The sequence below is a fragment of the Tupaia chinensis genome, unplaced genomic scaffold, assembly GCF_000334495.1.
Source record: "Tupaia chinensis unplaced genomic scaffold, TupChi_1.0 Scaffold138407_1, whole genome shotgun sequence".
In the NCBI taxonomy this organism is placed as follows: domain Eukaryota; kingdom Metazoa; phylum Chordata; class Mammalia; order Scandentia; family Tupaiidae; genus Tupaia; species Tupaia belangeri.
The window spans coordinates 921,416-939,757 of NW_006198305.1; the positions used below are offsets into that span (position 1 = coordinate 921,416).

Consider the following 18,342-nt stretch of genomic DNA (forward strand, 5'->3'; position numbering starts at 1 on the left):
GGGGGGGAAGGTGGGACATAGCAGAGGGTGGGGGATGGGGAATCAGGGATGGCAAGACAAAGGGCAAGGTATGCAGGACATAAGAATTGGAAAATTATTTGCTGAGAACATATATGTGGATGTACGTGATTGAGACAATGCACAGTGTATTTTGGATGGAAAATTCATTTGTGTGTTGTGATGGTGTAAAGTGAATTAATAAATAAAAAAAAAAAAAGAAAATCCACCAAATCATCTTCCTTGGCAGTGTGTGTTTTTTTGTTGTTGTTTTGTTTTGTTTTTTGCCATTGTGACCTTAAAGATGGTGACAGGTAGGGTCCGAGAAAGGACCATGGCAATGAAAGAAGCAGGCTCACTCTCTCTACAGTCAGGTTCAATTTCCATGCTCTGAGACCTCCAATATGTGATGCTTACCTTTGATCTAAAAAAACACTGTCTAGAAAATGCAGGAAAATCATAACACTAGGGAAGAGTAAAATACCCAAGAGAATAGAGGCAGAGAAGAAATAGGCTCTTTATTTCATGCTTGCTTAACCTCAGTGTCTGTTATACAAGATACGTTCATCACATCTCTTCCCACCCCAAACCCTTTCATAAATCAATTTCCTTCTTTGTCACAGCCTGGTCCCCATTTTGATTTATGGACATCATCATGGGGCTCTGGGCTGCTTTATAACTGACGTTACACATGACATAACAGTCTAGTCAAATGGTATCTTCTTGTCTTCAAAATCAATAAATAGAGACATTCTTTTTAAGTGAAGCAATGATAAAGTGATCAACAAGTCTAAAGTCCTTATCAACAACAAAAACACAGTAATGTGCATTTTTCTGGATATTCAGATTTACTTTTTTTCCTTTCTTCCCAAGTCTCCTAATTCTTGCAAATGTCTTCAGCATATTTTTTCCAGTTTAAGCCAAAGATTCATTTTATTTCTCTCCTTTTCTCTTATACAGCTATTACAAATTGAGTTTAAATTGCCCAAATTCTAAATATGAAATATTTGACTAAAAATATTTGAGACCTAATAGTAATCTATTTATTATCCAATAACACCACAGTGGCCATTCAACTCCTTTCAAGTTAACAAAGATTGTGGCTGTAGTTCTTAAGCAGCCCTTGGAATAAATGAGCCATTGGCAGGAGTTTATCAACAGATAATCCCAGATACTGTAACAGTAAAGGTTATTGTTCTCTGAAGATTTCCACTGAAGATGTTTTCTGGGTTTGTTATTGGTTCATTAACCAAGACTATCTGTTAAGACCGCCATTTCTCCTAACTGTGATCTGTATCTTTAGCCAGAAGAAGGGGTCAAGAATATGAGCAAAGTGAAGAGAAAACACATGGTGACAACTACTCACATCTGATTTTTCAAAGATGGGAATCTGATCATTGATATCAATAACGTTGATTTGCACAAAACAGAGGGTCTTGAAATCTGAAAACCAAAGTCACATCACAGAAATTTTCATTGAAAATTATGCATTAAATTTAGAAACCTACAAAGAGAAAATTGACAAGTGATATGATAGCCATAGTCATAATTTCAACATTTACATGCAATTTTTGTGCAGTGAGGGTTCTTTGCTCCAAGCCTGAACCAAGGCTGGATGGGGGGAGAAAGTGAAGAAAAACCTGAAAGAATTTTCTCTGATCTTTCATTGCTCTCCACCAGCCACCAGCCACCAGCCACCATCCTAGGTAAGTCAAATTCCTGAGCAGGACAGATCCTTCTTTTTTTAAATGAAGCAACCTCTCTTTTTCTGACTAGTGACACTTACATAGTCTTCAAAGTTTAGTGCAAAACTATCCTTTCAGAAAGCTTCCTGAGCATCGTGGTAGCTACACCTTTGCTTCTCTGAATACATTCACCTCACATCTGCTAAGCCTTCTCTAGTGGAGAGATTCAGGAACAACTGCTCCTTCCTTTTCAAGGCACAATTAGCCTCCTCTAAAGATTCTGGCTTCCCAGCTTGAATGAAACAAGGCAGGACAGTGGCATCTAATAGAATCCCGGAAAATTGGTACAGGCTTTCAGGGGCAGGTTTGACAATTTGAAGACCTAGTCAGAGACAGCCAATTCAACCTAGATCCAAGATGAGCATGAATTATAGGTGCCATGCCTGGGGAGAAAACCAGAATAAGAAACAAAATGACAGGCTCTTTGTTGGGATTGTCATCATTCTAACCACAACATGACATATTATCTAATGGCTAATGGGGTTCTGAAATCCCACTATTCAGATTCTTGCTGTGCCATTTATCAGATGTGTGAGAGCTTGGGTATGCCACTCAATGTCTCTGCCTCAATCAGTTTATCTACAAAATATGGATAATAATAGAATTGAGGTTCTCCTCATAATACAAATTGTTAGCCATCTCTATGCACCAGGCACTGTATTAAGATTTACTGCATGACTCACTATATCTTTACAATAATTTTGTGATGTAGGCACTGTTACTAGTTCCATTTATTTAACAATTGAAGAAGCCATGAGAGAGAGAGACGTTAGAGAACCTGATCGATGTCACACAATTAACTAGAAGTGGAACCAGGATCCAAATTTAGGTGCTCCCTCTGCCTTCTACACCTACTGTTCACTCTCCATCCTGCTCTCTGCCCAGAGAGCTGGCCTGTGAACCTTGTCAATGGATGGCCTTGGCCTCTTGGTAACAGCTGAGTTTTGCCAATGGGAACCCTGGCAGAAGACTGGAGAATAGTGGTTGGGTGTCACTCTTCCACAGGTATAAATAAGCACAGGTCTTACTCCTTTTGGGACTGATCCCTTCCCACACCCTTTGGGCTTTAGAGTCCTAAAGGTTACTACTCACCATGCCTCACACTTCCTGTTGTTTTCCCATAATTCTGCCCATAATCTTAACAAATTATCCTTTCTTTAAATCCTTTTTGGTTGCTCTTTTGAGGACTCATCATTTCCTACTGGGATCCTGACTAATATACCCAGGATATAACACAAACTTGAGGTTGTGCTCAATGCTCTAAACATGCTACCAGGCACCTAACCTAATAACAATTTAACAGCAAGCAAGTAGGGATTGAATGAAGTTAAGGGCTGATCCCTAGAACAGTTGGAGACAACAAGAAGGGCTAAAGATTGGGGTGGTCCCAAGCCCTGAACTCACTGGCTCACTGCTCCACACAAATTTTATTTGGATCAACAATGGTTTCTCCTGGGTAACAGATCCTCCTGATTTTATGTAAAACTATAGTAATTATAGTATAGTCTCTAATTTTCTGCAGTACAAGATTGTTTAATTATATCAATATGTGTGTATTTATATAAAAATATGCTCATAATCTAGTCTATATATACATATATTTTTTTGGGGGGGAGAGGTTTTCACTATAGGGCACGTGTGCTCGCCAGACAGACAGAGACATAGAGACAGAAAGCGAGAAATCACCCCCCCAGGGGGGATAGTCACACCGCAATCCCTTCTCTTCCATTCTCCTCTCGGGATCTTGGGTACGCACGCACATGCGCCCGGCGTGAGTTTTAAGCCACCGGGTCCGGGACACGAACAGTGGTCGACTACATGGGAGTCCAACGACATAGCCATTACGCTAACTGCTGGTTCCCCATAGTCTATATTTTCTATAGGTATATGCATGTATATAAGAAAGTTGTAATCTGATTCCCATGTACCCTCTTATAGCTTCGAACTGTTTGTACATGGGATTCCTATTCTAGTTTTCCCCAGTGCATAGACATTCATGTAAAGAAGAGAAATGTGAAGGATAGTGTGAGTCAATGCTCTTTTCTTCTCCACACCTATATAATCTGTGCCTCCTAGTATAATAATTATTGAAGCCTTTGGTAATCTAAGACTCCATACTAGTTAAAGAAATATTCTTAACTTCTAGGAGTCTGAGTGCCCCTGAGATGAGTATATTTTTGTGTGTCTCTACACATTTGGCTAAGGATATATGCATTTAATTGAGAATATATAGTTTTCATCAGCTTTCAAAGGGTCTTATGACCCAAGAGAGATTAAGAACCAATGTTCACATGTTGAAATGTTCACTTTGTAAACTAAATAATGTGATTAAATGTATAAAAGAAAATGAAATAAAAAAGAATAAATAAAAAGATCTTCTGTGAATCAAGAAAATGTGAAAAAAAGTTTAGTATGGAAGGCAGGGAGGGGAAAAGGGAAGGAAAAACTGATAAAAGTAGGCTTAATTGACAAAATATGAGAAGCTATTTGCTGATGATAACATATATAGTAATATCTTTGTCTTAACTGGCAAGCATGGTATTTGTGTTGGAAAAAAATTTATACTGTAAAGACATGATTAAATATAAATAATTTTTTTAAAAAAGAACTACTTGCTCTGAAATGATCTAAGGAAAAGGGAGAAAGTTTCTCCTAATTGTCAAATGGCCAACTAGAAGCTGAAAGGAAAAAAGCAGAACTCCCCCCAAAGATGTATTTCTTCTCCATTTTCAAGCAGTAGAGCCGTTTGAACCCCAAAATCAAGAATTGGGAAATATAGTTTTCCTGTTCATGACCATGGCCACAGAATGTGCCTGGCAGACCTGTTAACAACCAGGACACGAACTGATGATGGCCCCATTGCTGTGCTCTGAGATCCATTACTACATTTTCACCGAGCTCCTTCTTGCTGCTTGCAGCTAGTGACTGAGCATGGCAATGATGCTAAGGCAGGCTCTTCCTCAGAGACAATGGACTCCTTTGACAACTGAGTTTGGACTCCCAGATGGCTTGCTGAACTTCCCTTAGGCTGTTCAGTGGTCTAGGATAGTCCCACACCGATCTTCCTTCTCTCCTTCACTTGCAGTCACGCTTGTTTTGTGGTCTTACGGCACTCCCAGCCTTCTCTGTGTCCCTTCCAATTTATTTCTTACTGGCATCCTCCTGCCAAAACTCTTACACATTTCATCCCCTCTTGTCATCTGCTTCCTGGAAGATCAAACCAGCACACCAATGTTGGTTGTCTGAGCTGTAATTCTGGCCTTTACAACACTGACCCAACTGCTTCTGTGTTGTGTGTGTTTCACAAAGGAATCAAGGAATGTGTAAATGGCATCATTCTGCAATATATCCAGTTATTGATACAGCCTTACAAATCATGACTAGAAAAAAATTATTTGTACTCACATCTATGGATGTGATACTAACCTGTGTCAGACACCTCTACTGTTAAGTTGTACTGAGGAGCATCTTGTTTCTTCAAAGACTGTTTAGCTAACTGGAACTTTCCATCATAGATTTGGACCAGGAAGAGTCCATCTTTGGGAATTTTGGGGGTCTGATCCACAATCCTGTACTCTAAAAAACTGTTCTTGGTGTTTTCTTCATCCAAGTCTTTGGCAGTTAGTGTCCCAATAGCGTTGCCTATGAAAAAGGAAATCCATTCATTATAGAGTTCATGTAATCTACTAACAAATGGTTTCACTGAGTAAGCAGATTCCTAGAAAACACTGTCAATTACTTCTGATAAGAAAAAGGCTCTTAGATTTATTTTGGTCCTTATAACCTTTTAAATGGTATAATTGGTTGAAGAGTGTATTCATTTAGCTATGGCGGTCATAAAGTATCACGGGCTGAGAGGCTTAAACAACACAAATCCGTTTTCTCACATTTCTGACGGTTGGAAGTCTGAGATCAAGGTATTGATAGGGTTGTTTTTTCTGAGGCCTCTCTCCCCCACTTGTGAGTGACTGTCTTCACCCCACAGTGCCTTCATATTGCTTGCCCTCTGTATCTCTGTGTCCAAATTTCCTTCAGTTCTAAGAGCACCAGTGATATTGGATTAAGACTCACTGTACAGTCCTTTTGCTTTAATTACCTCTTCAAAGACCTTTCCAAATATTGTCACATTCTGAAGTACCAGGGATTAGAACTTTACTATATTAATTGGTATGTAGAGGTAGTCACAGTGTAGTTCGTAATGAATAAACTTTAACATTAGAAAATTGCAACCTCCAAATTTTATGTCCACCCAGAATCTCAGAATGGGACCTTATTGGAAATAAGGTCATTGCAGATATAACTAGCTAAAGACCCTGAGATTAAATTTATACTGGATTCAGGGACTACCTAAATCCAGCGACAGGTGTCCTTAGAAGAAGAAAAGGCATGGGAACACACAGGAAATGACATGAAGAAGGCCAGAGATTGGAGTTGTGCTGCTGTAAGGAGCAAAATAATGCCAGGAGGCGACAGAAGCCAGAAGAGGCAAGGATTCTCTCCTGGAGACTCTGGAGGAGCAAGGACCTACCAGCTCCTTGATTTCAGACTTCCAGTCTCCTAAAGTGTGACAGAATAAATTTCTGTTATTTCAAGCCACCAAGTTTGTGGTGATTCATTAAGGCAGCCCTAGGACACTAATATACAAGGCAAGTGGTAAAACTAAACAAGGAGAAACTAACCCTAAGTTTCTGGTAAGCAACTTTACAGAACAACTGCAGAGACTGACTCCACTCAAAAGATAGCATGGGGCAAACAACAGGTATGCATCCTCTGCTATGCATTAGTTCATGGCCCCAAGGATTTTGTTCCTGTGAGAGCTTCAGCCCAGGCAGTTCCAGAAGTCAATGGCTATGACTCACAGCTACCCATCCTCAGCTCTGGGTGAGTTCTTACAGGTTCTGAATCATTTTACTCTGAGAAATGGGGATTGTGAGTTGCTTCTGGCATCCCAGAAGGTGAAGAGACCCATAAGGGCCTTGATAATCTATTCCATGAAATCCTGCAAGAAAACTTTCCAAACCTAAAAAGGCACTCAAAGATCCAGGAAAGAATGTAAATTAAGTTACCAAAAAAAAGTTTCAGAAAAAAATCTATTCAATGATCACAGTAAGATATATAGCCCCAGCTAGTTGCTACTTTATAGGATGCCTAAAGTTAGACTTGTGTTCATGGAAATGTATATATCAGCTGTGTTTGCTATGAAAATATTTAGATTAATTAAGAGCTTCAGTAACTCAATAAAATGGGGAGGGAGGGAGGAACAGTATAAAAAGTAAACAGATACCAGAGACAGTGTGGGAAGAGAGTGGGAGATGGTAGAGGGTAAGAGATAGGGAATCAAGGATGGGGGGGGAGCAAAACATACAGGAAACAAGAAATGGAAAATTATTTGTTGACAATAACATGTATGTTGATGTGCTTGATTGAGACAATATACAGTGTACTCTGGATGGAAAATCTTATTTTGTATGTTGTAATGATGTACAGTGAATGAACGTAAATAAATAAATTTAAATTTAAAAAAAGAAAAGGAGTGGAGAAAGTGGGCAGCCTTGTTTTATACCAGATTTTAGTGAAAATCTTCCAGCTTTTCCCCATTTAGTATAATGTTAGCTATAGGTTTTTCATAGATGGCTTTTATTGTGTTGAGAAATGACCCTTCTATGCTGATTTTGCTAAAATTCTTAATCATGAAAGGATGTATTTTGTCCAATGCTTTTTCTGCATAGATTACAATGATCATTTATAAATAAATAAATAAAAGATCCAGACCCAAGAAATACAAAGGACCCCCAAGACACATTATAGCCAGACTGACCAAAACCACAGACAAAGACAAGATACTAAGATTGGCAAGAAAGAAATGGCAAGTTACCTACAAAGGATATCCCATCAGACTAACAGCAGACCTCTCATTGGAAACAATGCAAATGAGGAAAGAATGGGAAAATAATTCAAAGTGTTAAGGGAAAAGTAATTTCAACCAAGAGTATTGTACTCGGCAAGATTATCCTTCATATGGGAAGATAAGACAAGAACATTCTCAGATAAACAAAACCTGAAAGAATTTACCTACACCAGACCGGATCTCCCAGAATTTCTTAAGGGAGTGCTATACCAGGAAAATTAAATGCAGACACACAGAAATGAGAGTTCATAAACTAAGAAAATGGCCAACTTAATTGTAGGGACAAGTCTGGAGATGAATATTATATCCCAGAATTCAATCAGGAAGATCGAACCACAACAGAAGATACATTAAGTACATGAGACTGAACTGGTGAAATAGCATTTTGTGACTTTTGACTAAAATATTGTTGCTTTTATTCTAGGCTTTGTTATCTGATTTTAAGAGTTTTTGTCCTGTCTTGAGCTGTCAATAGGTTCATGTAGCTACTATTTAAACAGAATACTAACCTGTTTCCAGGCTTTAAGTTTTAAGCAAATTTCCTTACCAATTCAAAACTGCTTTTCTTGAAATTACCAGCTGAACTTGCTATTGAAAGTAGTTAGATTTTTTAAGAAAGTGTGTGATCAATAAAATGTGGGGGGGAAAGGAATGGAAGACAATTGTAGGCAGCAGAGATAGTGTGAGAAGAGGGTGGGAAAGGGCAGAGGATCAGACATAAGGGTAAATATATATAAATATATATACATGAAACTAGAAATGGAAAATTATTGATAACATGCATAATTAAGCCACTATACAGTATATTCGGGATGAGAAACCACATTTTGTATGTTGTGACGATGCTTAGGTGATGGATGTAAATTAATTAATTTTTAAAAAAATTTCAGGAAAAAAAAACACACAAAAACTGTTTTTCTTGAAATTAAAAACAATGCATATTTGATGACTGCTGTAAGTTATATAGTCCCAGCTAGGTGCTACTGTATAGTATGTTCATTCCTCTTACTGAGGTTTATGCCTACAGTCAGACTTGTGTTCATAGATATGTATATCTCAGTTGTGCTTGATATTGGAAATATTTAGATCAAGTTCATTAGCAAGTCAATAAAATGGGGAGAAAAGACATAGAAAGCAACCATGGATACCAGAGATAGTGTGGGAGGAGGGTGGAACACAGCAGAGGGTGAGAGATAGGGAATCAAGGATGGCAAAAAAAAGTAAAATATACAGGAAACAAGAAATAGAAAATTATTTGTTGATGATAACACATAAGTTGATGTGCTTGAATGAGCCAATATACAGTGTATTCTGGATGGGAAATCTCATTTTGTATGTTGTAATGATGTATAGTGAATGAATGTAAATAAATAAATAAAAATAAAAAATAAGTAAATAAATAAAAAGAGCTATTTACATTTTTTAATGAAAGAGAGAGAGACTATGACCATCTATCTTTCCTGTCACTTCTCACCTTCTCTCTTCCTCAGAGCTTTCACTCTGAATTAGAGGCACCCAGCTGAACTGCACCTGATCACAGAACCTGTGAGATAATAAATATTTATTGTTCTAAGCTATTAAGTTTCAGGACAATTTGTTACATAGCAATTGATGATGAATACACTAAATGTCCAGCCCAATGCGAAGAAGACTTGAGGTATCATCTAGAAAGGCCTTCAGAGATTGTCTGCATTCAGCATCACAGATCACCCTAAGTTTCCAAAAGGGGGATCCCACAAGTGTTTGTTGGCTACTGTTACACATTCTACTGTTACACAATTATCACTCTGAGAAGATTCTTCTTATAAATTAACTGAAGTCCTCAGGCTGTCATTCAACTCTTCCTGTTGTGGCGAGAGTTGGAATAAATTAAAGAGAGGAAACCTGAGCAGAACACATTAACAAGTAGCCGACATATGATGCCTGACATCAAGAAGAAGAAAAAAAATGAGCATAGAACAAGTGAGCCACCCATGCATTACCACCAAGCTACCAGGAAAGCACCCACTGTGTTAAAGGTATGCAGCAGAGGGTAGAAAGATCAAAAGAAAATGATAAGAATGTTCGCAAGGCATAGACATCTTCCCACAAGGGTAGTGAAGCCCTAGAAATGATAGTAGTAAGAGGTTGTTCAGCAAAGAATCTTCTGAAATGCACAGAGCACAACAGAGAAATTTCAAGAAACGCCAGTCTGTTCGTTCAATAGGCTCAACACCAAGGAGGAAATAGATATGGGTTGTTCCACCTCCAGGGAAATTATAAACTCCCAGAAATCATAATGTTCTTATATATTAGGCTGTCAGAAAAGTCATGACACATCTTTGCATAGAAAAATATATCATGACTTTTACCATGACCCAATAATTGTTCCTATATAAAACTAAAACTATCAAGAGATATAGTAAATGAAAATGTAGCAAGTTCAGATGAAAAGGATAAAACTAGATGGGACTTGAATTTCCTCTACCAACCTTCTGAATTACTATTGGTTTCCTAGAGAGGGGAGCTCAGGGATCAAAAGTTAGTTTCTATGGGTATTGCTTATTTATTGCAGGGTATCTGACTTCAGGTGTAAACATTTATTTAAATTATTTAGCAATTTAATGAAATTTTATCACTTTTAGTGAACTTAATAGAAATCAGATAAAATAATAAGAAAATACTGAAAATTAAATATACCTTTATATAGGATACTGGTATAGATAATTATGGTGCTTGCAGTAATGGTGACAGGAGGAATAATAGTGGTATTAGTGGTGGTGGTAGTTATAAAAGCTCCAGTTTAAGACTACCCATGTATTGTCTGATCCAAAATGCTGTTCCTGTGTGACTCCCAAGGCGTTCAACCTCTGTGATATGCTAGATGGACAATCGACCTCCAGTTAGATCTACCTGCCCGCCTTTTACCCAACAGAGAGAAAAAGAGACTGCAGAGTTACACAGGGAACACATTTTAAAGCACTGAACAGCTCTCATTTCTTACCCAGTGGTTCATTCTCCTGGACCTCAAGTACAGTCACTGTAGGTGGACATGTAGGTGGATTATCATTAATATCTTTAACTTTCACACGAATTTCCAGTGGGTACGAAAATGGTAGTCCAAGTTCATCCTTTGTAATCGCATAAAAGACATACTACAACAGGAAGGTCAGATTTAGTGAGATAAGACCCCTTCACTGCCCTCTCTAAAAGGCACAGAAAATGTTTTCATTTCTATTTTATTCACCTCTTTAGTTTGAATTTACTTAGGACTTGTATATAAAAAAAGAAAGAGAAAAATGAGTCAGATTAGCAAAAATATTCAATGGCTCTCTTTGAGAGCCAATAACTTATGGAGATCCAAAACACAGTAGTTTTTTTAAGGACAGGATCTTACTAGGTCATGATTTTCCTGCCTCTTCCTCCCAGCTGGGTAGTTACACACGCCATGCCCAACTCTAGATTTTTTTCTTTAGTACAATAAAATTGACTTTGCCCAACTATAGATGGGCATAGACTTTTGTCTTGTCGCCCGTGAAACTCTTCCCATTTTACTCACTGAATTCTTTTCTTCTCGGTCCAAGGGCCGGGTCACATAAATATCTCCTTCCTGGTCAATTGAAAATGGGAAACTTGGCAGCTTCTCTTTGTCAACTAAGAAATACCGTGCGCCTGGGTCATTCCACCGCACCTACAGAGTCCAAAGTGCATTTTGAGGAAAGATACATTTGGACCAAGAGAACTGGAAAGAAAATAAACAACTTTCTGGTTCTCAATTTGAAATTTCTCACAGCCTTATTTATATGTCTTTGGTTTCCTGAAACAAATGAGTTACATTTTTCATTTTCAACCTAAAATAGTCCTTTTCTTTAAAAAAAAAAAAAAGTTGCTCAAAACAGGCACACCAGGGAATTTTTCTTCTCTAAAGCAATTCTTTGTGAACCCTCTACAGAGTTTGTGGATTGTTTTATTTTGAAAGTCTGGCCATAAAGGCTTCATATCCATGAAACATCAATTTAAGAAACAAAATGTACTTTGTAGCTGGCATTGTCTGAGGACTAAGTCATGATGTATGATCAGCTTCTAAAACTAACCAATGAAGATGGATAAGAGCAATACGAGACACTGTAAAATCTTTTCCATTATTAACTGAGATGAATGATACATAAAGCACATTCCTTCCCTAAACATTTAGTCTTAAAAGACTTCAGGGATGAGAATAACTGTCAGCTCATAGAGTGGTTTTGTAAACAACCTGGGAAAAAAATAAACTCAACAGTAAGACCAGTTTCCTTGCTATATTGACAGAGCCTGGCCTCTCTGATATTCTACTCCTAATACTAGCATTTGTTGAGGCTTTACCACAGGTCAGACACAATTCTAAACACTTTCACTTTTATAAAACATCCCATTTTATAAAAGAGGAACCTTGGGCACAAAAAACTTAAGTGATTTACCCAAGTTCCTACGGCTATTTGAGATTTCCACATTAAACTATTTGCTCAGATTAGCTTTAGAAAGTTTCAAGGAAACAATGCTCCTTTCCCGTTATAAAGATACTTACAAAAGTTAATGGAAAAACAGAATTAAGGTATGAGTTTATTTTAGTGTAGAAAATTTTGAAATCCTTGCATGATTTTTTATAATTATGTATTTTACATGAACTTTTTGAAGACCCCCTCATTTTAACGTACCACCTGATGTCCATGCCAAAGACGATTTTTTATTTTAAAATAAGCTTTCTTATGTCATAAAAATTCAACCTGGATTCTTTTTCTTGAGCTCTGCTCTCTCCACTCTTTTTACAGGGTTTCAGGACATCCAAAACCCTTTCTATAGGTCTGGAAATTGAGTATGGCACCCAGAATTTCTTGTCTTTGACAGCCCCAAGAGCAACTAAGCATATGTGCTCTTTTTTAGCATTTATAAATTTCTATGGGGACAATATGAGAAACAAACAGGAAGACTCTAGGCCTCGAACCTGACATTCTTTTTTTTTCTTAGGTAGAAAAAGAATTTTTTTTGAGAGAGAGAGGTTTTTTTTGCTTAGGGTGCATGCACTCGTCAGAAACAGAGAGAGATTGAAAGCAAGAAATCACCCCCTAGGGGAAATGGCCACATCACAATCCCCTCTCCTCTATTCTCCTCTTGGGATCTTGGGCATGCATGTACACATGCCCAGCATGAGTTTAAGCCACGCGGTCCAGTTGACTACATGGGAGTCCAGCAACATAGCCATTATACCAACTGCTGGTCCCAAGAAAAAGAAAGATTTTAGAAAAGCAGTATGCCCAAAAGACTTTTGGATGGGCAGGTTGCTAGGTAGCAACTGCCAGTCAGTATATATTAAGTGGAAACATACAATATCTTTTTTTTCTAGACTCACTTGCTTCACTTAGCAATAAATATTCTATATTTGACCACTTTCTATCAAATTTCAGGGTCCTGTTATTTTTTATGACTGACTAGTACTCCATAGAGTACATGTTGAGTGCTTACATGTTTCCTTAGCCATCAAAAACAACTCTTTATTTCATTCTACCCCTCTTTTTCTCTCTTAAAGATGAATTTCACCAATTCAACATTCTATAAATGAAAGTCCCTTTAAGATAAACAATAGGTATGATGGTATAGCCCATTCCAAGGTCCCTTAATAATAGCATCATTTTTTTAAAAAAAGGAAGGGGACTACAGATTGCTACTTCTTCATTCTAATTTCATCTTCTATCAACTTTCACAGATATTACCTTAGTTAATTGTCACAACAACACCGAGAGGTGTTATTCACCTCCTTGTATTGATGAGAAATTGGGGCTTAGAATAGTTAAATGACTTGTTCACTATCATTAAAGTAATGGAATAAGAGAGATTTCACACTAACTCATGGTTTTCATGTCAAGGAACCCTCCTGGACTTCCAGGAAAGATCAGAACTGGATAGAGTCCAGGGAGGACTTTTCAGGAGTTAAAAAGAGGGGACACAAGTCACAGAGGCAGGGAAGGGCAGGTATTTGAATGGAAGGGAAAGGCGCACCCAGAATGGAATGGGAAGGTCCTCCAAAGGGAAACTTTGCCTACTTAGAACTCTATTACCTTTGACCAGTCCCATCTTTGTCCCTCAGCCTCTTTGGGGTAGATATTTTTCCCAAAAAAATAATCAGCAGCCTTTCAAAAAATATTTGCAACCCCAAATTCAAACCATGTACATAATTTGTATACTGTATACAACTCACTCACAGGTAGCTATATCCCACACTACTAACAGGAAATGACAAATATCACTGGTGTCTACGTTTAAGGTAAGGATGAGTAAAATTTACATATGCCCGAGTCCATACTTTTTGCCTACGATGTTAAATTAATTTCAAGACATGGGGCCAGAGACCAATTTGTATTATAATTATGCTATGCAAAAACATATCTAATAAATGCATCAGTGAAAAACATAAGGGCGGGTGTCTCCAAAGTAGGGTCATTTATTTAGTAAATTCAGACTCTACCTGAGTGATTTTGATAGGGTGAGGATCAGTTGAGTTTTCTATAATCTCCACAGGTTCAGGTGCTTTCCAGATATTCTCCTTCACCATAATATCTACAGATGTGGTATCACTGAAGGAATTCTCATTCTGGCCTCCCATGTCCTTCACTGAGATCACCAGATTGTAGGAGGGATTCTTAGCAGGATCCAACTCCTTAGATCCTGTGGGAAGTAAGGGAGAAAAGAAAATATCTCTGAACAAGGCAGATTGAAACCCTCTTTTCTAATTCAGATCATTCTATTAGGATATCCCTTAACTTACCTTCTCGGGTAAGTGAGATTGCTCCCGTTTTATTGTTGATCTGAAAGTACATAACATTGTTGATTGTGGGAAGCTGTATGACAATTTGATAAAAGAGCTGGCCATTGGGGGTGTTTGGATCATCCAGGTCTGTGGCATTGACATACATGAAGGGCTTTCCTGTTTAATAAAATGTACCAGGGGGAAAATGTTAATTAAGACCCGAACCAACCACAGCTACCTGTGCCTTCTAAGCAGCATATATAAAAGGGAAGAAGGTACCATGCTCATATTTGTGAGGAAATAAATCTTTATTCTGCTCTCTTTCTTTAAGATAAGATTTCTCAAAGTATGGTCCAGGGACCTCTGGGTTTCTCTGAGACTATTTAAAAGGATCTGTGGAATCAGTCTAAGAGTTCAAATGATCTATTTTAAATATAGGTATCTGTAAAGGAGCCATTAGAAGTACAAGAAAATTGAATGGATTTTAGTAAAAGGGTCACAAAACACATCATTAATGCAGTTTCAGATTACACATTGAAATAAATATTTCAAAATAATAATTTCTCATTTTCCCTCTCACTGTCTCTCTCTCTCCAGGGAGTGCACATGCTCTAAGGCAAAAACTTCTGAAAAAAAAAAAAAAGAAAAGGGTTGCAGAGATTAAAACAATATCATTCTTTTCACTAAATTATTTTTATCTTGAAAATAGCTATCTGTCATTAATCTACATTTATTAGATTATGTTAAATAAATTAATATTGTTTAATTTCACAATTTTAATTTCTAATATAGCAAATATTTATAGACACAACCAGTAGTGTACTATAGCCAACTTGTGGGAGTCAACTGTTGAATTTTCGGAAGTTTTCTGAATCATTTGTTAACACTATTGGTAGCTTGAAATAGGCCATGATAGGAATCAGAAAATTGGCAAATGCTCCAATTCAGAGTTTTCCCTCCCACCTCACAAGAGAAACATTTGCCAGAACACCTACATGTCTAAAAGCTCTTTGGAATCCTTGATAATTTTTATGAGAAAACATAAAAGGAGTCCTGAGACTAAAAACTATAAGAACCACTTCTTTAAATGATTTTATTGGTAAAGAGAAAAAAGGTAAGGCCTGAAGGATTCTTATTGAGCACAGTTGAATGAGCTCCCCATATACAACCGTAAGGACAGAGACTGTGAAATTTCTTCACACAATAAAGTGGAAGGAACTATTTTCCCTGAATCATTGGAAGTGGGAATTGAAGACTGAGAGAGGGAGAAGATTAAGCAACATAAAGGGAAGCTTGATGGTGAGTTAATGGAAATGGCCAAGGACCTCTCTGAGAACTCAGATGTCTAAGCCTTGTTTTTGCTCTGTGCCCTGATATGACGTGCTGCTCCCTCATAGGTACCTGCTACACACACTGATGCCTTAACCTTTGTGGAAATAGAGTCAAAGATCAATGCAGTGTAGAGGGGGATGAGCCATAGCTGGGAGTAGGATGTAGGTAAGGGAAAAAAAAAAAAGAACTGGGAACCAATTGTGACTATGATAATGTAAGTTCTTAAGAGGATATGGGAGATTGAGTTTACCTTTCCAGAATGTTCTAGGGTGTCCTAGAGTTCTAAAGTTTTAAAGTTCACCCTAGAAATATGTTTCTCAACTGGGATTGATTTTTCCCCACAAAGGACATTCAGCAATGTCTGAAGATGTTTTTTATTGTTCACAACTTGAAGTGCAGGAAGAGGGGAGGTGGTAGGGGGTTGTGTTATTGTCATCTACTGAGTAGAGGTCAAGAATGCTGTCAAACATCCTACAATATGCAGAATAACTGCTGACAAAAAAAAAAATACTATCAGGCCCAAGATGTCAATAGTGCCAAGGTCAAGAAACTCTGCCCTAGTTCAATAAAGAGCATAAAAAATGCAGAGAAGATCTGTGTGAAATTTCAGTAAGAATCAATGGTAGCTTATTGATTTCAATAAGAAAGAGTGGTAGCTATAGCTATGAGCCACATGTATGTCCCTTCTACGTGATATCCTTCTATCTTTCCATAAACATCTCCAGACACTTGCTTATTACCTGGGCGAGAATTCTGCCTTACTGAGCCTTCATACTTTTTCTGGAGAAACTGGGGTCGGTTGTCATTGATGTCCTTCACTTCTATAATGATGGGGACTGGGCCCTCCACTGTAGTTCCACGAGCATCAAGAGCTGCAACCTGAGATTAAAGAAAAACACCTTGGTGATACTAGACTCCACATTAAATCCAAAAGTCACTTGAGGGAAATTAGAGCTCAAGAACCAATAGCCTGTTGACTATAGAAGAGAAAGAACCAACAAAAGCCCAAATTGGGAGTTGCCAAAATAGGAGCCTTATCAGTGAATCCTAGCCAATCATGACTGAGTTTCCAGCAGTAGAGCCTGCTGGACACTGGACATGCTTCCATTCTAAAGGGTAGAAGTTAGTGAAATGATTATACTGCCCCTTGAGACTATGGAAGTGCCATGTCCTCTTATTAGTTAGCATAGTCAGCTAAGAGAGCTGTTAACAGAAGGTACCAACAGGAAGCGCTGAACTTGCTCCATTTTTCCCCCAGGGTTAGCTCTCTGCCATAACTAGGTATTCAGATCCCAACCATGGAAAAAGAGAGAAGGATCTTTTCAGTCAGCCTCTGAACACTGGTTCCTTCTGCTCCTTCCAAGACCCAAAGAAGCTCCATCCCAGAACTGAGGCTGCCTTCACTGGGGACAAGAGCCCATGCAATAACCATAGGCAGATACCAGTGAAGTATCAAAGAACCATTGGCTTGGTTTGGGCCCAGGTGCCTGAGCCTGGCCTCACTAGGATGAGCAGTGCTGTCTGAGGGTCTTGGCAATATAAATTGGGTTTCTCTTGTCAAAAAACCTAAGAAGAGGGTGCTTTTGCCATGCCCCTGTATAGTCAGTAAAAAACAGACATGTGAGGTTCAAAAAGCGTGCCATTAATGTTAGGAAAGCTGTTACAGGATTCTATACAAGGGATAAAGGTGCCAGTAATGCTTCTAGGACAAAGGGGGCCTGGAGCAATTGGACTTAGATCCTTTTGTCCAGTCTCAATCACCTGGAGATTATGAGTAGCTCTTGTTTCCCTGTCCAGAGCTCTGACGTGATATAGAAGTCCATCTGATTGTATCTTAAATATGTCATCTGTCTCTCCAGTTAGTCGAAAAGTCACAGCAGGAGGTTTGGCCTTAAACTGAGAAAAAGCAAAAAGCAGATTAGATCGTAAAGTAACTAATGTTGCAGAATTTGTAGAAAGCTTCCAATTTCAGGTCAAGCTTTACATCAGTAAATAAGAAATATTCATCTTTTAAAGTTGTACATTCTAAAAGTTTGCTTCCATGCACTTCAACATTATACATACATTTTTCTCAAGAAACAATATATAATGTTACTCAATACATTGACAGAAGCAATTAATGCTTTAAATTGTTGATAGAGTTAAAGTTGTTCTGGGAATACCTGAAAGCTCTGAATCTACTAATGTCTAAGAAACATTAAAAAGGATAGCTTTGGGGCCAGCAGGTTGCATGATGGTTAAGGGCGCTAGATTCTGACATGGCCTACCGTGGTCCAAGTCCCGGACCTGGCAGCCTACTGTCTCACCTTTCCACTCTCTCTCTCACTCTGTCCCTCTCTGGTCAAATTTAAATAAATAAAGTTAAATAAAATAATTCTTTTTTTAAAAGGATACTTTTATTTCACAGTCTCTTTCTCTCACTGTCTTTCTGGCAAGCACACACGCCCTCTAGCAAAAACCTCTCAAAAAATTTAAAAAAAAAAAGAAAAGAAAAATCCCACAGTTAACTTTCTACTTAATGGTAAAAGACTGAAAGTTTTTGTCACAATATCAGAAATAAGATGAAGGTATCCAAAGTTCTTAGTGAAAGGAAATAGGGA

At 38.0% G+C, this 18,342-nt stretch overlaps 1 protein-coding gene across 1 annotated transcript in view; it reads right to left on the bottom strand.

The window, feature by feature from the left end:
* CDH17 (cadherin 17) overlaps window positions 1–18,342 on the bottom strand; it is an 85,734-nt gene that overhangs the window by 27,501 nt on the left and 39,891 nt on the right. Inside the window, exons 4-11 of the mRNA XM_006161285.2 lie at window positions 17,504–17,638; window positions 16,483–16,621; window positions 14,429–14,587; window positions 14,129–14,328; window positions 11,189–11,320; window positions 10,634–10,784; window positions 5,169–5,384; window positions 1,364–1,440 (exon numbers count right to left, since the gene is read on the bottom strand). Of these exons, the coding sequence (XP_006161347.1) occupies window positions 1,364–1,440; window positions 5,169–5,384; window positions 10,634–10,784; window positions 11,189–11,320; window positions 14,129–14,328; window positions 14,429–14,587; window positions 16,483–16,621; window positions 17,504–17,638 (1,209 nt within the window). The remainder of the gene's footprint in view (window positions 1–1,363; window positions 1,441–5,168; window positions 5,385–10,633; window positions 10,785–11,188; window positions 11,321–14,128; window positions 14,329–14,428; window positions 14,588–16,482; window positions 16,622–17,503; window positions 17,639–18,342) is intronic.